Source organism: Schistocerca gregaria, chromosome 1, assembly GCF_023897955.1.
Source record: "Schistocerca gregaria isolate iqSchGreg1 chromosome 1, iqSchGreg1.2, whole genome shotgun sequence".
In the NCBI taxonomy this organism is placed as follows: Eukaryota; Metazoa; Arthropoda; class Insecta; order Orthoptera; family Acrididae; genus Schistocerca; species Schistocerca gregaria.
Window position 1 is genome coordinate 853,957,916 of NC_064920.1, and position 21,875 is coordinate 853,979,790.

General features: G+C 39.9%; 1 protein-coding gene across 3 annotated transcripts in view; it reads right to left on the reverse strand.

Moving 5' to 3' along the window:
- Positions 1 to 21,875, reverse strand: part of LOC126272747 (transcriptional coactivator YAP1) — a 328,068-nt gene that overhangs the window by 30,612 nt on the left and 275,581 nt on the right. Inside the window, exon 4 of one of the 3 annotated variants that reach the window (XM_049975818.1) lies at positions 4,079 to 4,156. The exons of the other annotated variants lie outside the window; for them this stretch is intronic. Within the exon in view, the coding sequence (XP_049831775.1) occupies positions 4,079 to 4,156 (78 nt within the window). The remainder of the gene's footprint in view (positions 1 to 4,078; positions 4,157 to 21,875) is intronic. 3 annotated transcript variants of the gene reach the window in all.

Genomic DNA, 21,875 nt, shown 5'->3' on the forward strand with positions numbered 1-21,875 from the left:
GTATATTAAGAAATTCATATCAACTTTAAATCAGTGAATTCCTCTTTCAAGTTCAAGCAGGTCAAGTTTCTTTCGTTTCTTATCTACATATACCACCTGTAACTCATATTCTGTACTTTCCATGGGATGACTAGTCTCATATATTCAGCTACCACTGGTCTGCTGAAGTGGCCCATTCTAAAACCATCTGAATGCTCCCTACATCTTGTCCAAAATTTCCAACATGTTTGTCCTATATATTTTTCACTTCACATGATTCACATTGTATTTTGTAAACAACCTGTACAAATTTACTTCTCCTGTTTCCAACTTCATGCTCTGAACTATTTCTTAGTAAGTATTTTGCTGTGAATGCTACCTGGACATTATATGGCTGAGAAATGTTTGAGCTCCTTTGAAATTTTCTCAAAATATTGTATAGTGGCAATCTTATTTCCCTTGCTGTTTATGCTTCTTCTTGGTCCTACTGGTAAGATGTTTTACCATCTTCACATTTTACCCATTATTTATTGCTATCAGTCTAATAATATTTAGGTCATTTACCCTATCTGCTGCACTCACTGGAACAGTACTGACTATTTGCTAAGCTTCTAAATGCTGCTGCTTTACAAATTTTTGGGTGATAGGACTGGTTGAGAAACATAAAACCTGTTTCACTTTCTTCTTCAATGGTTTTTGGATGTTTTTAAAGGTTGACATTAGCGTAATAAATGTGAATGATTTTGCTAAGATGACTCTCCACATGCTTTGTAATATTTTTGGAATGTTATGGTATCGCTGATAGCTCACTATCACTTTTATTTTCACTGTGGTGACAAGCTCAAAACAGTTCGACATAAGCAATTTGGTGTTTTCAGCTATACTTCACATTAATATTTATTTATACACAATTGAGGAAACCATTTTCATGAACTGAATCCAGAGTCCGTCAGATACTAAATCCCTCAGATGTTTCCACATTTTATTGCATTGTGCATTATGTGGAAGATTTCATTGTTTCCTATTTTGGATAAATATTTCACTATAATCAATTCAGTTATTTCTGAGCAATGGAGATACCTGCAAAAACCAATACACATGTTGCAAGATGCACTGTGGTAGGGGTGTGTCTAAAATGTTGAAACCACAAGTCAGAGACATAAAGCATATTAAGTATTGACAATAATCAAGAACATATAAAATCTGATTCTTCAGTAGGGCCTATGCTACATGTACTGCCTATTACTGAATCTTTGAAGTAAGTAGTGTTACTAATAACACAATCATTGAGTTTGATGCAATGAATAAGACTGTTTTATGTGGTTTTATCTTTTTTATGATGAAAGGGCCAAGTCAAGACACACTAAGAACTGTGCACAATCAGTGAAACAGAGTCTTTCAAACTATTCTGACCACATTAGCCGAGAGGATACTGACAGGTCTCTACAAGACACAAAAGAATTCTCCTTTGTTAAAATACAGCACATCCAGTTGACACACCCACTACAACCATATAAGAGGAATGACAAATCTGAGTTATCATGGATATTTTTGTGTGTTACAGTTAACATGTATTTTTCCTCCCTCTAAAGTGTATTTATGGCGAATTTACTTTGGAGGTCCCCAGTAAAAAGCTCTTAAACAATTTTAAGCAGTTCTTCTAGAGATTATGTTGTTCCAACATCCACTTATGTAAACTGTCTTTGATTACATATTAATTGACAAACAAATCACACTAGGCCTGTTCTCTTCTGTGCACATTTGGCACGAGTAAAATGCTTTGGGATAGTATGGATTCTAGTCACTTCACTAATAAATTCTGCGTCTGCTTATACATCTACATGGCTACTCTGCATATCACACTTAAGTCTCTGGCAGAGGGATCATAGAACCACCTTCACACTAATGATCTATTGTTACACTCTCCATCAGAGGGCTGAAAAACAAATACCTAAATCTTTCCATGTGAACTCTGATTCCCCTTATTTTATTATGATGATTGTTTCTCCCTATGTAGGTTGGAGTCAACAAAATAGTTTCATTCTGAGAAGAAAGCTGGTGATTGAAATTTTGTGAGAAGATCCTACCACAATGGGGAAACTCCTTTATTTTAACGATGTACACCCCAAATCCTGTATCATGTCCATGACACTCTCTCCCCTATTTCTTGATAATACAAACTGTGCTGCCCTGCTGCGAACTTTTTTGGTATTCTCCATTAATCCTATCTAGTATGGATCCCACACTGCACAGCACTACACCAAGTGAGGATGGACAAGCACAGTATAGGCAGTCTCTTGAGTAGAGTTGCCTATGTGTACTGCCAATAAAACACAGTCTTTGATTCACATTCTCCACAACATTTTGTATGTCTTATTTCCAACTTAAGTTGTTTGTAACTATCATTCCTAGGTATTTAGTTGGATTTACAGCCTTTAGGTTTGATTGATTTGTTGTATAACCAAAGTTTAATAGATTCCTTTTGGTACTCATGTGGATGACATCACACTTTTCATTACTTAAGATCAATTGCCAATTTTTGCACTATTCAAATTAAATTGTTTTGCAATTTGTTTTGATCTTCTAATGACTTCACTGCATGATAAACATCAGCATCATCTGAAAATAACCAGAAACAGATGCTTAGGTTGTCTTCTAAATCTTTTATAAAGGTAAGGAACAGTAGGTGATCCATATCACTACCCTGGGGGATGCCAGAAATCCCTTCTGTTTTCTTGATGACTTCCATCAGTCATTACAAACTGCGACCTGTCTGACAGGAAGTCACAAATCCAGTCACATAACTGAGACAATATACTATAAGCACACAATTTGATTACAAGTCATTTGTGAGGAACAGCGTCAAAAGCCTTCTGGAAATCTAGAAATACGGGGTCAATATGAAATCCCTTGTTGATAGCTTTAAGTCTAATGAGCGAACACTCATATTCAACTGAATAAATAATTTGATATGGTTATAGTAATTCAACCCACAACAGAAGTGGCAAAAAAAGTATAAAGATCTTCCTCTATTGAGAGCAAAGATAGCACGGAGAGTAGTGGAGCAATGGCGTCAATTGCACACTAGCACAATCACGCTTAAGGGTATTAGGACAGTAACTAAAGACGGGTTGCTTTTAATATATCATGTTAAGATTCTTGAAAGAATCTATTAGTAGTGGTTTAAGATGGGTGGGTAAGATATCTTGTTACAGTATGTGTCTGACAGAACACTAACATTTTTAGAAGGTACTGGAACAAGATATTTTTGAACATCAGTCACAGCACAAATGTGGTCAGATGTGGTTTCTTCCTCTCCATACAAGCAAAAGAAGCTATTTATTGTTATCATTCTTGAGTCCCAGAAGGGTTGTGCCTAATATTTAGCACTCTTGAGACTGTCCATAAGAAATCAAAATGTGGTAATTACACAAGAATTGTTTGACATGCAGCACTGTATAAAAAGATAGGAAGGTACATATTCAGAATGCCAAAACTTTGCAATACTTGTTCAAAGATGTCTAAGTTGGCCTTGCACAATGAAGTTTCCCCATGTAAACATGAAACCTTTGTGCACATTATCAGCTTTAATGTGATAAATATGTTTCCTGTAATTGCTTCTTTTTATACTGTTTCAACAACAGTTTCCTCAATGTGCAGGAGGGTTCCATTATTCCATTCAGCATTGAAGATAATTTAAATCCCATAGAGTCACTATCTCAGAAGTAGTTATTAGTCTTGCTTGGAATCTTGTTCATTATGCAGACACAAGACACTTCATTTAACTGTCAGTCACTCTTAATTAACAGCTAAGACGTCACTTTTACTTGTGGTCTGAAAGCAAGAATTCTACAAGTGTGAGATATTCTTCATTTTCAACACTGTCTCCATAAATCTCCTTCCATGAATGAGAAGTTAATATAATCTGAATAAGGATGAGAAAATAGTTTTCATAACTGAGAAGACCCTGATGGAAGATTCCCCTGGCAGATAAGGCACAAAAAGTTAGCTGAGAACAAATAACATATGTACAGTCCCCACAACATCCTCAAACATGAGCTTCATGCAGGAGTATTGGAGCCTCTAATGGGCTACGTACTGTTAGCTGCCAACAGTCTGAGCACACGCATGCGTTGAACGAGGGGTGGAATGGTTGTGCTGGACCACAAAGCTGTTGCTGAAACCAAGATAACATATTCTACTGAGCATACATAAATAATAAAAACAAAATGTTAATGACCCTCAGACCTGATAAGCACTGCTCCTCCATATTGCTCATCCACACAATTAAGACTGAAAGAATATCAGAGTTGAGGAAGATTCAACATGGAAGCACTGATTAAAAAAACTTCAATCTTATTTTAGGTCTAATGCCTCTGTTCAAACTAAATCTTTTCTGTATCATTTTCTACTCAGCCAATAAATGTACACAAATACTGATCACAAATCAGTGGCATTATATGCTATATCGCGGAAACTGAATAAGTAATACATTTCTGTATGTTTAGTCTGCATTATATTTTCCTTGTATCTTTTGTAGAAGTAATTTTTCAGTGTCTTCAACACAATATGGCTTTAAATATTTTTTCCATGAGCCATGCTAAGGCATGAAAATTTAAATGGAACATGGTCAGTTAGCAAAGTTCTAATGCCAAGAGGTTTTCTGAAAGGGGTCAATACTTGCAAAATCACTTTGGGAAAGGAATGTTCTGTATAATGTTATGAATAGTATTTACATACCAAACATTACCTTTTCCTGTTTTCCATGTACGACTAAGATACTGAAATACTCCCTGCTGACATTCTCAGTTGTTACTCACATAAAATGTGTATTAATTATTCTTATGGACCGTGTTAGTCTTCCAGCCATGTCTATTTTTAGTTCACTTCATTCATTATAAATATTCTGCTATGGATTTTCTCATACTCTGCTATAAGCAGAATTAAAGCTAAAACTCCCTTAAAATTAAATTAAATTTGCATTATGTGCACAGCAATGTGGCAACAGCGAATATAAATACTTATGTCAATGTAACTTAGACATGAAGTGAATTCAGAAATGACAGCAGTGAAATATTTCCTGGTACTTGGATCAGTTAATGACATTGTTGTTGTTGTTGTCTTCAGTCCTGAGACTGGTTTGATGCAGCTCTCCATGCTACTCTATCCTGTGCAAGCTGCTTCATCTCCCAGTACCTACTGCAACCTACATCCTTCTGAATCTGCTTAGTGTACTCATCTCTCGGTCTCCCTCTACGACTTTTACCCTCCACGCTGCCCTCCAATGCTAAATTTGTGATCCCTTGATGCCTCAAAACATGTTCTATCAACCGATCCCTTCTTCTAGTCAAGTTGTGCCACAAACTTCTCTTCTCCCCAATCCTATTCAATACCTCCTCATTAGTTACGTGATCTATCCACCTTATCTTCAGTATTCTTCTGTAGCACCACATTTCGAAAGCTTCTATTCTCTTCTTGTCCAAACTAGTAATCGTCCATGTTTCACTTCCATACATGGCTACACTCCAAACAAATACTTTCAGAAACGACTTCCTGATACATAAATCTATATTCGATGTTAACAAATTTCTCTTCTTCAGAAACGCTTTCCTTGCCATTGCCAGTCTACATTTTATATCCTCTCTACTTCGACCATCATCAGTTATTTTACTTCCTAAATAGCAAAACTCTTTTACTACTTTAAGTGTCTCATTTCCTAATCTAATTCCCTCAGCATCACCCGATTTAATTTGACTACATTCCATTATCCTCGTTTTGCTTTTGTTAATGTTCATCTTATATCCTCCTTTCAAGACACTGTCCATTCCGTTCAACTGCTCTTCCAAGTCCTTTGCCGTCTCTGACAGAATTACAATGTCATCGGCGAACCTCAAAGTTTTTACTTCGTCTCCATGAATTTTAATACCTACTCCAAATTTTTCTTTTGTTTCCTTTACTGCTTGCTCAATATACAGATTGAATAACATAATGACATAATGGTATAATACTTCCCCTGTCACTGTGGCAGCAACCCCATTCCAGAAGTCCTGCAAGATCTCCAGTCTCTCTTCAAATTCTTAGGTCCATCTCAGAGCCTCACCCCTAATACTCCACACATTCCTACATTCTACATGCCTCCTAATGTACATAAATCCAACCACCCAAAACACCCCATCGTGGCCATTTACCACACCCCCACTGAGAGAATCTTCGACCTGTTACCCGCAACCTATCCTCCTATATAAAAGATATCAATCATTTCCTCCACCGACTCTACACAGTTCCTGTTCTTTTACCACATGCTGCCCTGCTTATCACTACTGATGCCACCTCCCTTTACACTAACATTTCTCATGCTGATGGCCCAGCCCATATTTAACACTATCTTTCCCAATGCCTGATGGATTCCAAACCTACAACTTCCTTCCTGGTCACTACGACTAACTACATCCTCACTCAAATTACTTCTCCTCTGAATGCATCAAATCCAAACAAACTCGGGGTAAGGCAATGGGCACCCACATGGCATCATCCTATTCATGGGCCATCTAGAGGAATCCTTCCCAACCACCCAGAATCCCAAACCTGTCACATGATTCACTGATGACATCTTTGTGGTCTGGATTGAGGGTGAGGGCACCTATCCACATTCCTCCAGAACCTCCTCACATTCTTCCCCATTCACTACACTTGGTCCTCCTCAACCCAACAAGCCACCTTCATCGATGTTGACCTCCACCTCAAAGATTGCTGCGTCAGTACCTCCATCCATATCAAATGTATCAACCACCAACAATACCTCCTCTTCAACAGCTGCCATCCATTCCATATCAATGAGTCCCCTCCACACAGCCTAGCCACCCATGCCATAGCATATGCAATGTCAAGCATTCCCTCTTTAAATATACCAAATGTCTCACTGAGACATTCACAGACCATGATAACCATCCTAACCTTGTAAAGATCATATTTCCTGTGCCTTATCTCCCCAGTCATTTCCCACTTCCCACCTCCCATAGTCCCACTGTATGGCCATAAGGAGTATTCCTTTCATGATTCAGTGCCACCAAGGACTGGAGCAACTGTATCACATTTTCCGATATGGTTTCAACTACTTCTCATCACATCCTGAAATGAGGAATATCCTACCCACTAGCCTCTCATCCCTCCCACAATGATACTCCACCACCTACCAAACCTACACAATCTAATTCTCCATCCCTTCAGAGCCCCTGTTCTCGATACCTGGTCTCATGCCTCCTATCTCTGTAACAGACTTAAATGCAAGATCTGTCCCATTCCTCCTCCCACTACCACCTACTCCAATTTGGTCACAAGCATCACCTGCCCCATCAAAGGCAGGGTTGCCTGTGAAACCAGTCATGTGATCTATAAGCTAAGCTGCAACCACTGTGCTTTGTTCTACATGGGCATGACTACCAACAACCTGTCTGTCTGCAGGAATGGCCACCAACAAACTGTGACCAAGGAACACTTGGAGCACCCAGTTTCTGAGCATGCTGCCCAACATAATATTCTTCATTTTAATGACTACTTTGCATCCGTTGCCATCTGTATCCTTCCTACCAACACCAGCTTTTCTAAATTGCGCAGGTAGGAACTCTCACTTCAATATATTGTATGTTCCCATAATCCTCCTGGCCTCAATCTTTGTTAGCCATTTCCTTCACACACTTATCTTGTCCCCTGTTCCCCCTCCATTGCATTCTGTTCCACAAGTGCACCCATAGTCTGTTTACTTCTCTCCTTTACTGACTCCCCCCCCCCCCTCCCCCCCTCCGCCCCTCCACCTGCCCTCCGTCTAAACTACCAACTACACCTGGCTGCCCTAACCTCTCTCCATTTCACCACTGTATGCTGCCACAACAGCAGTTTTCCATCCTCCAACCATACCCTGATCTCCCTCTCCCTCTCCCTCTCCCTCCCCCTCCCCCTCCCCTCCCCAGCCACACCTTCTTACCCCCGTAATCCAGAATGTTTCTGTCACCATGCACAGTTGTTTGCAGTCTGGTCTTAGCAGCCAGAGTCAGTAGTCATTGGTGTGTGAGCTGCATTTGTGTGAATGTTTTATTTTTGTGTATGTTATCTATTTCCAAAGAAGACCCTGTGGCCAAAAGCGGCCAAAAGCTTACATGTTTTGTAGTCCTTTTGTTGTGCCTGTCTAAGATTCGACCTTTCTGCTATATGGTGAGTAGCAATACATCATTATTCCATCCAGGATTTTCCTTTGTTTTACTTATTTCTTTAGTCCTTCATTTCCATAATGTGTGTTGGAGTTTTAAAACCTCCAACATCAGGTGGATTTATTTGCATTAATATGGCATGTATTTGTTGTGTCAAAATTTAGAAGTGATGTGTGTTGTTGTCATTGTGTTAAATCATATACACCATCATACTTTAGAAACAGTAAGGGAATGAGGATTATAAAGTATGATAGTGTATGTGATCTAAAAAGACATGGAAAACAGCCTGTGACAACTTGAGACAGTGCTACAGATTACTCCACAGTCTTAACACAAAACATACAAGCCATATTCAAACCTCTAAATCAAATTATGGAAATAAACAAACAATTAATGACCAGGAACAGTAAAGGAGGTGTTTCATTCAAATTGGAGGATAGCTCTTTTATTGGTTTGTTGATAAGTGATGGACCTTATTCTACTTGAATGCTACCATACATATGAAATATATTGGAGACAGATGCACTTGCTGTTGTTGCATTAGATAATGGGGATACAGTGAAGATGTAAGCTAGAGTAGGAACAGCCCTTCTCATTGCACCACTCATTAGGTCTACTACTCATTCTAAATGCACATGCCTACGTAGCACAGGAAGAATGGTTACTTAAATGCTGATGTGCACACAGTAATTAGTCTCATCTTGTGTTTTTAAGCAGTGGCCTTGGGAGTATATTCCCAGACTGCTAATTTAATGCTTACTCTCTAAGCTTTTGAAGTATACTTTCTGGGAATAGTTGGCTTCTACCTTCAAATGTGTGCCAGTTAAGGTCTTTCAGTATATCTGTGATGTTCACGTGTGGGTCAAGCAACCGTATGTGCTGCCCTTCGGTATGGGTCAAACAGGCATTTTATAAGTAATCTCTCCATTTTTCTAGTACTCCTCCAATGAAGTGAAGACTGCCACTGCTTTACCTATGCTGGTAACTGTGTATTGGTCATTCCATTTCATATCCCCACAAATTGTTACAAATAGATGTTGCCAGCTGTGGCAGTCATGGTAGTCATAGGACAGAAAATATTATTATTATTATTATTATTATTATTATTATTATTATTGTTATTATTATTGTTGTTGTTGTTTTTGTTGTTGTTACTACTACTACTACTGTTGTTGTTGTTGTTGTTGTTGTTGTTGTTGTTGTTTATAAACTTCGCAATTTTACATTTCTGAACATCTGAAGTGAGCTGCTTATGTTTGCACCTTTTCAAATCTATTTATGATCTAAGTGAATATTTGTGCAGGTCTTTTTTTAAGGAAATAAATAATTGCATCATCTGTGAAAAAGAGTGAGGTTATTCTCAGTTTTGTCTTCCATGTCATTAATATCATGTACCTTTCTGCACTAGATGCCTTAAATGTACTCCATTATGCTATTTCTTATTTGTTTGTTTATTGCAAGTTACTTAAAGCTCACTTATGTTGGCATTCATCACTGGCAATTTTCAGTATTCAACCAAGTATTATATAGAGCCATTTGTTCACCAAAATGGTGTAAATTTGAGACTGATTTATAAATACTGCAATGCTTCACATTTATTACACCATTAGCTCCATGGCAAAACCATTTTGGAGGTTATGTATTGATATATTCACTTTTTATGCATATATTGATGGAATTAGTGGTAAGTTGCAGAACATATTTTTTTATGGTACAAAGCACAACTTGCTTAAAATGTATCATTCAAAATGCAAGTAACGTATCTTGTTGCAACCAAAAGTGAAAGCAGTAAAGATTTTTCTCTGCTACTATTATACTGAAGCTGAGACAAGAACAGAGCACATGTGCACTGTTATGTGGATTGTTATTACAGGTTATACACCAAATATTCTGCAGCAAAGGTTCTCAAAAGCTAATGAAATGCTTATGTGGTTACAAAAATGCACATTCGTCTCGAGCCATGAGTACACTTTTTACTAAAGTGTACTATGTGCTACCACTAATAACCCAGCGATAATAAAATATTTCCCTGTCTATGTAGATTAACATCTGACAGAAATGTAACTACTGACAGGAATTCATTATTTACATTAGTTTATCAGCTGCAGATAAATAGCTTAAGGAAATGGTCATAGGGGTACATCATTGACTATGAACTGGTTCTGATTCATTGTGCTACTGATCTACTGATAACATACTTGTCAGAGTAAGAGCTGTACACATAGCCTTGCTGCCATGGAGATGGCATTCTGACAGTTGAATTACTTTCGCACCACCCAGTTCTTTACACCCATGAAATCAAGAATGACTATCATTAACCACCGTATACGCTACAATGCAGATTGTTGCAAATAACCTGTACACTTTCCTTAAATTTCACCTATACCTCTCTGAAAAAAAGGGCTTTGCACAGATTTCTAAGATGGGCATGTCTTTAGAAACCAGGAACTACTTGAAAACGTGTGATGCAAAAGAAATGTAAATGACTACACAATGTAGGAAAGAATGATGAAGGCAATAGGCAATGGTGACTTAATTAGCAATAGCATCATTGAATTTATGGCAGTAGATTTAGTTTCAGGAAAGAAATTTCTGGCATACTCTGTTTTTCATTGCTATGCAACTGAGTGAGATGACAAACAAAAAAATTTACGTGGAACAATGCTGAATGAAGGGCTTCTTTGACTGAAAATAACGTAGAATTTTCAACAAATTTTGTTAGAACACTCGCATCACAAGCAGCTAAAACAGCTTGCTCCTCTCATTTTATTGTTCAGCAGATTGATACACACATTAATGTCACCACCTGTCAAAAGCCAGAATAACCACCCTTTGCAGTACGGACTGCTGCGAGACATGCGGGAAGAGAGTCAATGAGGTTCTGGAAGACACCGACAAGGATTCAGAGCCATGCTGACTCCAGTTTTGTGGCCAGCTTTAATAACTGTCTCTGTTAAGAATCCATGGTGTGAACAGCTCAATCGAGGTGGTCCCACGGACTCTCAACTGAGTAAATCTGGGCGTTTGGTGGCCATGACTTTATGGTAAACCCATCCTGGTGCTCTCTGAGCTATGTGTGTACACTGTGAGCAGTATGACACATTGTATTGTTCTGCTGGTGGATGCCAAAGTGCTGAGGGAAAACAAACTGCATGTGGGGATGGATATGGTCCCCAAGGATAGATGCATACTTGTGTTCATCTACTGTGCTTCCCAGAATGACAATATACCCCAAGGAATACCAAAAAAACATTCACCTGACCATAATGTTTTTTGCAGGGTGTTTAATTTAAGACACTTCACACCATATAGGCCAATGGCCATCTGTCCAAAGGAGCACAAAACATCATGCCATGCATGGTATAGTTTAACCATGCCAGTATGCGAACTTAGCTGTTTCAGAAAATCTTCCACCCTTGGCCCAAAAGCCAGCATTTGTGAAGGAATTTTTCTGCAGAAATTGGTATCAACACATCACATCTGCCCAGGAACATTTGTCAAAGTCAGGCTACTGCTTTATCATTTTTAGTCTGTCTCGCACATGTAGAGGCAGGATTGAGCACAAATAGCATCACCATAGAAATTTTAAATTTCATATTTTATGATGATGGTATGATACTGAGCAATGACTAAGAATCACTGCACTGGCTAGTCATATTAATGTGGCAGCTACCAAAAGCTCAATATACACCACCTGCAGTGTGGACCACTGTGAGATGTGCAGGAAGAATATGAATGAGATTCAGGAAGGCACCAACAAAGATGTGGAGGCATGCCAACAACAATGTTGTGGCCAGCTGAAATAGATGTCTTGGTTGAGAATGCAAGGTGCAAACAGCCTGATTGATGTGGTCTCATGGATTCACTACTGGGTTCAAATCCTGGGAGTTTGGTGGACAGGGGAGTACAGTAAACCCATTCCAGTGCTCTTCAAACCACACATGTACACTGCGAGCTGTGCAACACATTGCATTGTCTCGCTGGTTGATTGAATCATGCGAAGAAAAAGAGAAACTGCATGTAAGGGAGGATATGGTTGCCAAGGATAGTTGCATACTTGTAATGATGCACTGCACCTTCCAGGATGACATGATCACCCAGAGAATGTCACAAAAACATTCTCCAGCCTATAATGCTCCCTCCTCCAGCCTAGTTCACTCTGCCAACTGTTGGAAGGTGTCTGCCCACAGAGCAAGTTTTGGATAGCGCACTTCGGCATGCATAGTACACTTTAACCATGCCAGCAAGCAAATGGGTTACAACCTTAGTAGTTTCTAAAATGTTTCCACTCCTGACCTGAAGGCCAATGACCATACTCTTTTGGACATTAGAAAAACCACTCTGTTTCTGCATTACAATAAGGACTTCACAGTTTTCCTCATCCTTCGACACATTTTATACACTTTCCACTGCTAGTACTGTCACCTACCGTCTGAATGGTTATTGCATGTTGACGTCAAACATAGGCAGTGGTTACATTAATGTGACTGAGTGGGGCAGCATGGTGACTAGCACACCGGGATTGCTTTTAGGACGACGGCAGTTCAAACCCGCGTTTACCCATTCTGATTAAGGTTTCCATCATTTCGCTACATCACTTACGGCAAATGCCGGATGGTTCCTTTGAAAGGGTATGGCCACTTACCTTTCCCATCCTTCCTTACCCCAGAGTGTGCTCTGTCTCTAATGGCCTAATTTTCAACTCTAATCCACTCCTGTCACATTAATGTGGCTAGACAGTGCAGTTTCCATAACAATTCATCACACCAAATATTAGTTACAATCATTCTTTAAGTTTCTCACTTTGGAAGTTAAATATTTCACAGTACTCACATTATTATCAATACCATATACTTTAATTGTTTTCTGCTAGATACTTGTAGGTAGAGTTGGTATAGCTGCCCACCAATAAGTTCTCCCAGTTCATCTTAAATGGTTCCATTCTTTTTTCTGGAGGGGTGGGGGGTGGCCGGGGGGGGAGGGGGGGGGGGGGGGTTGTTAGCCCATCGAGTGGTTTCATGTGGCCTGCCACGACTTCCACTCATGTGCCACGCACCTAAGAATAGCACTTGCACAATGTCCTCAATTATTTGCTGAATTTATTCCAATCTCTGTCTTCTGACATTTTTACCCTCTACAACTCCCTCTAGTATATGGAGCTTACTGATGTCCTAACACTTGAGCTCTCATCCTGTCCCTCTTCACTGTGACATGTATTAATATATTTCTTTTCTCGCCATTCTGCAAGGCACAAACTCACTGTATTTTATCAGTTCACTGAATTTGAACGTCCTTCTATAGCACCACATTTCAAATGCTTAGATTGTCTTCTTTACTGGTTTCCCACATCCATGATTAACTTCTATAAAATGCTGGGCTCCAGATATACATTCTCAGAAATTTTTTCCTCAAATTAAGGCTACTGATTTACTGTGACTGTTATTAATGTCAAATGAAACAAGAAGTTCACTGTTACCAGTTACTGTTTAATTTATTTCCACGAAATGTTTCAAAGGTTTAAACTCCCATCATTTTGTGGAATTATGGGTGTACTACAACCCTTAAGATGTGTTACAACTTCGTAGAGAAACAAAAAACTATTTTAGAAGGTGGCTCTTTGACTAAAAATTGAACATATATATGCAAATAAAGGAACTAAAAGAGAATATCTACAGTGATCACAGGGTCCTTTCTCCTTCACAGAAAAGCTCCTTTCTCCGTTGTAGAACATCACCTGCGTACTTACACACTACGGCTGTGCTAACAAACATGATGTAATAAAAACTAATACATGCAAAGAACATGGAGCAAAAATAAACAACTTCAAAGTACAAAGACATATAGCAAAACAAAACTATTTTTCCAGAGTAAGTATTACAGTACAGTGGCCAACTGTGGCAAAATTACACTTTAAATAACATTTAGACTGTCAACATAATTCTTCTATGTATGGGCCCCGCATTGTGAACTATAAAATTCCGATGTTTTGGTGACTATTGCAAGACACCTTCCTCAGGGTGTTGCAATAGCAACTGAAACATCGGAATTTTATAGTTGACAATGCAGTCCCAAATCCAGAAGAATTTTATTGACAGTGGCAACAGCCACGGAAGCCTACGTATACAACAATTTAGACTGCGACTCTGGGATAGAGCATGAAAGGAGTGACAGAAGGAGATCAAAGTTTTCATTATGTCAGAAGTGGGTTTGTTAGGCTTAAATCTGTTACATGTAATAACAAAGTAAATTTTTAAGTAACACATTAATAAGGAATTGAGCATATGGTGGCAGATGTACTCCTAATAATATAAACAGATCTATTAATATTATGGTACATGGGGTACAAACTACTGTTTTTATTATTATTATTATTATTATTATTATTATTATTATCTAGTGAGTCCTGTGCAGTGGCAACTCAATCAATCACTTAGAAAACATCAAAAAAATCATGCAAATAACTAAAATAATTCATGGTACATATAAAGAAGAGAATGGATGCAATGCAGTGTGTGTGGGTTGGGGGGAGGGGGTTAGAGGGGAGGGGAGGGATCTGTCTCGCGTGTGTGAGAGAGAGAGAGAGAGAGAGAGAGAGAGAGAGAATGGCATTTCCTCCCTCCTCCCTTTTATGTATACCATGAATTAATTAATTTATTGATTTGCACAGTTCTTTGATATTTTCTAAATGAACAACTGACTTACTCACAGAATTTCATAGATCCACCCACAAAAACCAACAGTTTGTACCCCAAGTCAGCCTGATTTTACAGAGATCTGTTTATATTATTAAGATTGTGTCTATCTACATATCTTTAATTCCTTATCATTGTATTACTTCAACATTTACTTAGTTACAAAATGCAACAGATGTAAGCCTAACAAACAGTGCTGGCATAATCTAATCTACGTTGTCTTTCCGTCATCCCTTTCATCCTCTGCCTTTGAATACTAACTTGAATTGTTATTTGTGTGTAATTTTGTCACAGTTGGCCACATAATTATTACTCTTAAATTTTTCAACGTGTCACTTGATTACATAAATCACTACAAAGTTTAAGTTTGAATTAAAAGGATTTATGAACCACTTGAAATATTTGATCTAACATTAATATCTGTCATTCACTCAACCAAAGTTCTCCACAAGGCTGTAAGGCTTACCCCACAGTAATGGTTTTGTTCTGGTATATGTCCTTGCACTTTGAAACAGTGTTTCTGTTTTTGCTGTGTTCTTTGCATCCACTAGTGGTTTCTAGACACAATCTTCATCTGCAGAATGTGATAGTTTATGTATGACGTATTACAACAGAAAAAGGAAAACTGTGCCACTGGAGGCACTCTATTTTATTTATATAGCAAATCTTATCGTTGAAATTATTTCATTCTGAATTTTAACCTCGCTGCGCAACTTGTATTTTAGTTCCGTGACTGCTTCTTCGATGTAAAGGTTGAACACAAAAGGAGAAAGAATGCATCCCGGTTTTACAGCATTTTTAATCAGCACTGTTCGTGGTCTTTGGCTCTTGTTATCCCTTCTAGGTTCTTAGACATGTTGTACGAGGGTTATTTGGAAACTAAGGTTACAAGGCATGTGACTGTAGCCTGGAATGTCCATGGGGGAGTGTGAAACAACTGTCGTGTAGCGTAAAGCCAGCAGAGGAAATGAGCATTCCCAACAATTAGTAAATCGTCGATTAGTGTTGTGGTGACTGTCAGAAATGAGCGTTCTCATTCAGACTCCCGCCAAGTGCGAAGTGCGTGCGCGCGCTGTAATTCGCTACGTAAATGCTAAGGCCATGGACGCCGCTGCGATTCATCGCGAAATGGTTTCAGTTCATGGAGAGGACGTAATATGAAGGAGGCATGTGAAGAAATGGGTACGGAATTTTCAATTCTAGAAGGACGGAAATTCATGAAGACAGAAGCCGTTGTGACTGATGATGTTGTGCAGAAAATTGGGCACATCATCTCTCTGATAGCCATTCATCGATTGATGACCTGGATGCAGTTTGTCCAAACATGTCACGAACTGTTCATGCAATCGTAACTGACTAAATTATTGCAAGTTGTGTGCGCGATGGTTGCAGAAGTTGCATAACGAAGCACACAGAATGAACAGAGTCAGTACCGCTCGCAATTCCTTGACCATTTCGATACTGAAGGCGAGGCTTTTCTCACCTCTATAGTAACAGGAGATGAAACTTGGTCTTATCATCATACTCCAGAGAGCAAACGACAATCAATGCAGTGGCGCCATACTCATTCTCCTGCAACCAAAAAGTTCAAAACTCAGCAAACAGCGAGGGAAATCATAGTGTCAGTGTTTTGGGACAGAAAAGGGGTCTGCTAGTTGATATTTTGAAAAGAGGCGAAGCAATAAATACTGTAACATATTGTTGGGCCAGGAAGAAACTTCGTAGAGCCATACAAAATACACATCGCAGGATGCTGACAACGGGAGTCTGCACACCCTTCAGGCATGCCGGCACGGTAGCTCAGTGTGTTCGGTCAGAGAGCTGGTTGGCCTCTGTAATAAAAAATTGAAAAAAAGGCAAGAGCAAAGTTGTTGACTTAGTTTGGTTGGGATGTTTTCAGCCATTCTTCCCACAGCCTCAATCTTGCACCCAGTGACTATCATCTCTTCACTAAATTGAAGGAACATCTTCGTTGAAAACACTTTTCCGACGATGGCGAGGTGAAAATCGAAGTAAAGAATAGCCTGAAAAGGGGGCCGTCTGCGGTGGTCTAGCAGTTCAGGCACTCAGTCCGGAACCGCGCGACTGCTACGGTCGCAGGTTCGAATCCTGCCTCGGGCATGGATGTGTGTGATGTCCTTAGGTTAGTTAGGTTTAAGTAGTTCTAAGTTCTAGGCGACTGATAACCACAGATGTTAAGTCCCCTAGTGCTCAGAGCCATTTGAACCTGAAAAGGGGGGGGCGGGAGAAGTTTATGACACAGGAATCAAAAAACTCGTCCCATGGAAGATAAAATGTATTGAGGTAAATTCATTTTTCGTACTTCAAAAAATTCTTGAACCTTGCTTTCCGGATAAGCCTCGTATATTACTTCCCTATAGCTTACATCAATTTTTCCGAGAATTTTGAATCTCTTGCACCATTTTACATTATTGAACACTTTCTCTGATTCGATAAATCATCAATTTTTTGAAGTCTTGCTTCCATTATGAAGCACTACGCTACAAACTGTCTCTGGTTCTAACTTTCCTAAAATCCTCAATTTTCCTTTCCATTGTTCTGCATATTATTCTTGCCAATACATTGGATACGTGAGTTGTTAAACTAACTGTGTGATAATTCTCGGTGTTATCTGTTCTTGATTCGGAATTGTGTCGATGATATAGTTGCGAAGTCTGATGGTATGTCGCCAGTCTCACAGATTCTAAACGACAGCCTGAATAGTCGTTTTGATTCCATTTTCCCAAAGATTTTAGGAATTCCGAAGGAATGCTATCTGTGCCTTCGCTTTATCGCATGTCTTCCGAAGCTCTGTTAATCGCATCAAATAAAAAGATTTACGCTGGGCGGTTGAGTAGCCTTAGACAGTCTCTCGGCCAAAAATGCCATATGATTATTTCACTTCTGATTTTAATACTGGGTCCATTAGGTATTCTATTTTCTATTCTATCACGTTATCCGATTCTTCTTCTTCTCGTAGAGGCCTTCAGTGTTGCCCACTTTTTCCATATATCCGTTCTCTCCTCTGTGTTTAGCATGGGTTTCCTGGTGCATCGTTGTTTACACCTTTGCTTTTCGTTTCATCTGAAGTTGTTTTAACTTTTCTGCATGCTTAGTAAGTCCTTCCGACGACTATTTCTTTTTATATTACTTCTCATTTTATCTTTAACCATTTCCCTTGGATTACCACCACTTCCTATTGCTCCACTTGTCTTTCCCTGAGCATATTTGTACTTTCTTCTTTCGTTGATCATTTGAAGTATTTCTTCTGTTACCCTAGGGTTCTTCACAGCTACCTTTTTAGTACATACCTATATTTGTCTGTCAAACTACTGTGCATTTTTTTAGAGATGACCATTCCCTTTTCAACTAAACTGCCTACTGAGGTTTCCATTATCGCGGTGTCTACAGCATCAGGAAACTTCAAACGCACGTCATCATTCTTCATTACTTCAGTACCTCGCTTCTTTTCGTGCTGATTCTTCATAACGATTCTTTTTAACTCCGGCCTACTCTTCATCAATACTAAATTATGGTCTGAGTCTACATCTGCTGCTGGATATGTCTTAGAATCGAATTTCTGATTTTGGAATCTTTGAACGGGCATGATGTATTCCACTTGGAATATACCTGTGTTTTCATGCCTCTTTCGAATATACCTCTTCCTCTTACGGTTTTTGAAAATGCTGTTATAGCTGAAATTTTTTTTACAACTCAAGCATTAGATTTTCAACCTCTTTTACACACTGAATTACCCATTCAATATCCTCAAATACTTTCTCTACTTTTTCGTTTTTGCCTACGGCGTCGGCACAAATGCCCGACTTACTCTTCACGGTGGTTTGCTGACGATCACGAGAAGAATCCTATCACTGACATGTTCAAAGTAACTCGCTCTCCGAATTACCTTCCTCTTTATAACGAATCCCCATCCTGTCACTCAATTTTATGTTGCTGTTGATATTATCTCATATTCGCCTGAACAAATATCCGTGTCCTCTTCCCATTCCGTTTCACTGACCCCCACTATATATAGATTAAGCCTTTACATGTCCATTTACAGATTTTTTTAGTTTTCCCGTTACATTTCAACACCTGAAATTCCACGCTCCACTCGTAGAAATGTGGAACATTACCTGTTTATTGGTCATTCAGTGTTTTCTCGTGGTTACCTCCCCCTCTGGGGTCCCCTCCCGGAAATCCGAACGTGGTTAACTTCCAAGGAAATGTGTGATACAGTTACGAAGAAATATCAGAAGAATGGAGACCAACAGAAGGCTCAGTTACTTTGAGAGTTTCTCAGTTTTATAGATGACAGAAATTTAGATAGGACGTTCAGTATTGCTCAAGTACAAAGTCTAGCATTCAGGTTAAACCACCAAGGCGAAATATTGACGAAACAGCGTTGATCACAAGTATAACAACAAATTTGTCTGATGAATATAAACATTTTGGAAGTGTTTACGACTCTACTACTATTAAGGAGGAGAAACGTCGGAAGACCGGAAATCTAGACTTCAGTTTTCGAATATAAGATTCTACTTTATTGTTCTGGTAAATTTACAAGAAAGAATGAAACATTTTTGTTGCGCCATCACGGTTGATAAGCTTGATTATTCCAAGGACCATACAAAGAAGTTCAGCAATGTACAGCATACAGTTAGTTGTTGACACACATCTGAATTGGTCAGTGTGTCGAGTGCGATTGAAAATGGAGAAAACTGAGCTTCGATGCTGTTAGTAAAGGTTTTTGTTTAAAGGGTTGGACTGCTACAAATCTAAACAAAATTGGATGAACTTGAAGCGGAGTCTGCACAATCACTGAAGACCGTTTACTTTTGGATTAACGAATTTAAACGTGGTCGGACAAGCACCTAAGGCGAAGCGCACTGCGACTGTCCATCTGGGTTACCACGCAGGTGGCCTCTGACAAAATCCGTAATCGAGCGAGTGCATCGTATCCTGCGCGGATAATTGGCTATGAAGAAGCTGTGTGTGAGGTGGGTGCCGCGACTGCTTACAGTCGACCAAAACATTTCAACACAATGTCTGGCAATGTTCAATCGTAGTCCGCAAGACTTTTCGCACAGATCTGTGACTGTCGATGAAACCCATGAAGACCATGTTTCTTGAGTTCCCAAGGAATAAATCCGTAGATTACTTGAAGAAAATAAAAGAAAGAGAACCATTATGGAACTTAATGTGCTTCATTATTGGATCGACTGAAACTTGTATTGCCCCCAGAAAGACCAAGGCTGGCATGCAAAGAAGTGCTCCTTCACCAGGATACTGCACAATCCTATACATCAGTGACAACAATGACGAAAGTGCATGAATTGGACTTTTTATTGGTTCCCATCCATCCTCTGCACCGTACCTACCCAAGTGACTTCTTTGTGTTCCCTAACTTGACACTTTGGTGTGCTGGGAAGAAATTTTCGTCAAGGGAGGAAGTTATAGTTGCGGTCAATGAGAATTTTGTATAGTTCGACACAACCTATTTTTCATATGGGATAAAAAAGCTGGACGATCGCAGGACCAAATGTATAGCCCTTAAATGAGATTATGTCGAGAACTAAGGTGATTTGTTTAAGAAACAAAATTTTTTCTCTTGCTTTTTTATGAAACTTAAAAAACTATCCTCGTGCAGTTTACCTCTCACGGAGTAATTACCTCCAGATGTTGGAAATCACTGCTGCAAATGGACAGTATCTACATCTACATACTCCGCAAACCACCATACGGTGCGTGGCGGAGGGTGCCTCGTACCACAACTAGCATCTTCTCTCCCTGTTCCACCCCCAAACAGAACGAGGGAAAAATGACTGCCTATACGCTTCTGTACGAGCCCAAATCTCCTTACCTTTGTGGTTTTTCCGCGAAATGTAAATTGGCGGCAGTAAAATTGTACTGCAGTCAGTCTCAAAGCTGGTTCTCTAAATTTCCTCAGTAGCGATTCACGAAAAGAACGCCTCCTTTCCTCTAGAGACTCCCACCCGAGTTTCTGAAGCAATTCCGTAACACGCGCTTGATGATCAAACCTACCAGTAACAAATCTAGCAGCCCGCCTCTGAACTGCTTATATGTCCTCCCTGATAGGGATCCCAAATTCTCGAGCAGTACTCAAGAATAGGTTGTATTAGTGTTTTATAAGATCTCTCCTTTACGGGTGAACCACATCTTCCCAAAATTCTACCAATGAACCGTAGACGACTATCCGCCTTCCCCACAACTGCCATTACATGCTTGTCCCACTTCATAGCGCTCTGCAATGTCACGCGCAAATATTTAATCGACGTGAATGTGTCAAGCGCTACTAATGGAGTATTCAAACATTACAGGATTCTTTTTCCTATTCATTTGCATTAATTTACATTTATCTACACTCCTGGAAATGGAAAAAAGAACACATTGACACCGGTGTGTCAGACCCACCATACTTGCTCCGGACACTGCGAGAGGGCTGTACAAGTAATGATCACACGCACGGCACAGCGGACACACCAGGAACCGCGGTGTTGGCCGTCGAATGGCGCTAGCTGCGCAGCATTTGTGCACCGCCGCCGTCAGTGTCAGCCAGTTTGCCGTGGCATACGGAGCTCCATCGCAGTTTTTAACACTGGTAGTATGCTGCGACAGCGTTGACGTGAACCGTATGTGCAGTTGACGGACTTTGAGCGAGGGCGTATAGTGGGCATGAGGGAGGCCGGGTGGAAGTACCGCCGAATTGCTCAACACGTGGGGCGTGAGGTCTCCACAGTATATCGATGTTGTCACCAGTGGTCGGCGGAAGGTGCACGTGCCCGTCGACCTGGGACCGGACCGCAGCGACGCACGGATGCACGCCAAGACCGTAGGATCCTGCGCAGTGCCGTAGGGGACCGCACCGCCACTTCCCAGCAAATTAGGGACACTGTTGCTCCTGGGGTATCGGCGAGGACCATTCGCAACCGTCTCCATGAAGCTGGGCTACGGTCCCGCACACCGTTAGGCCGTCTTC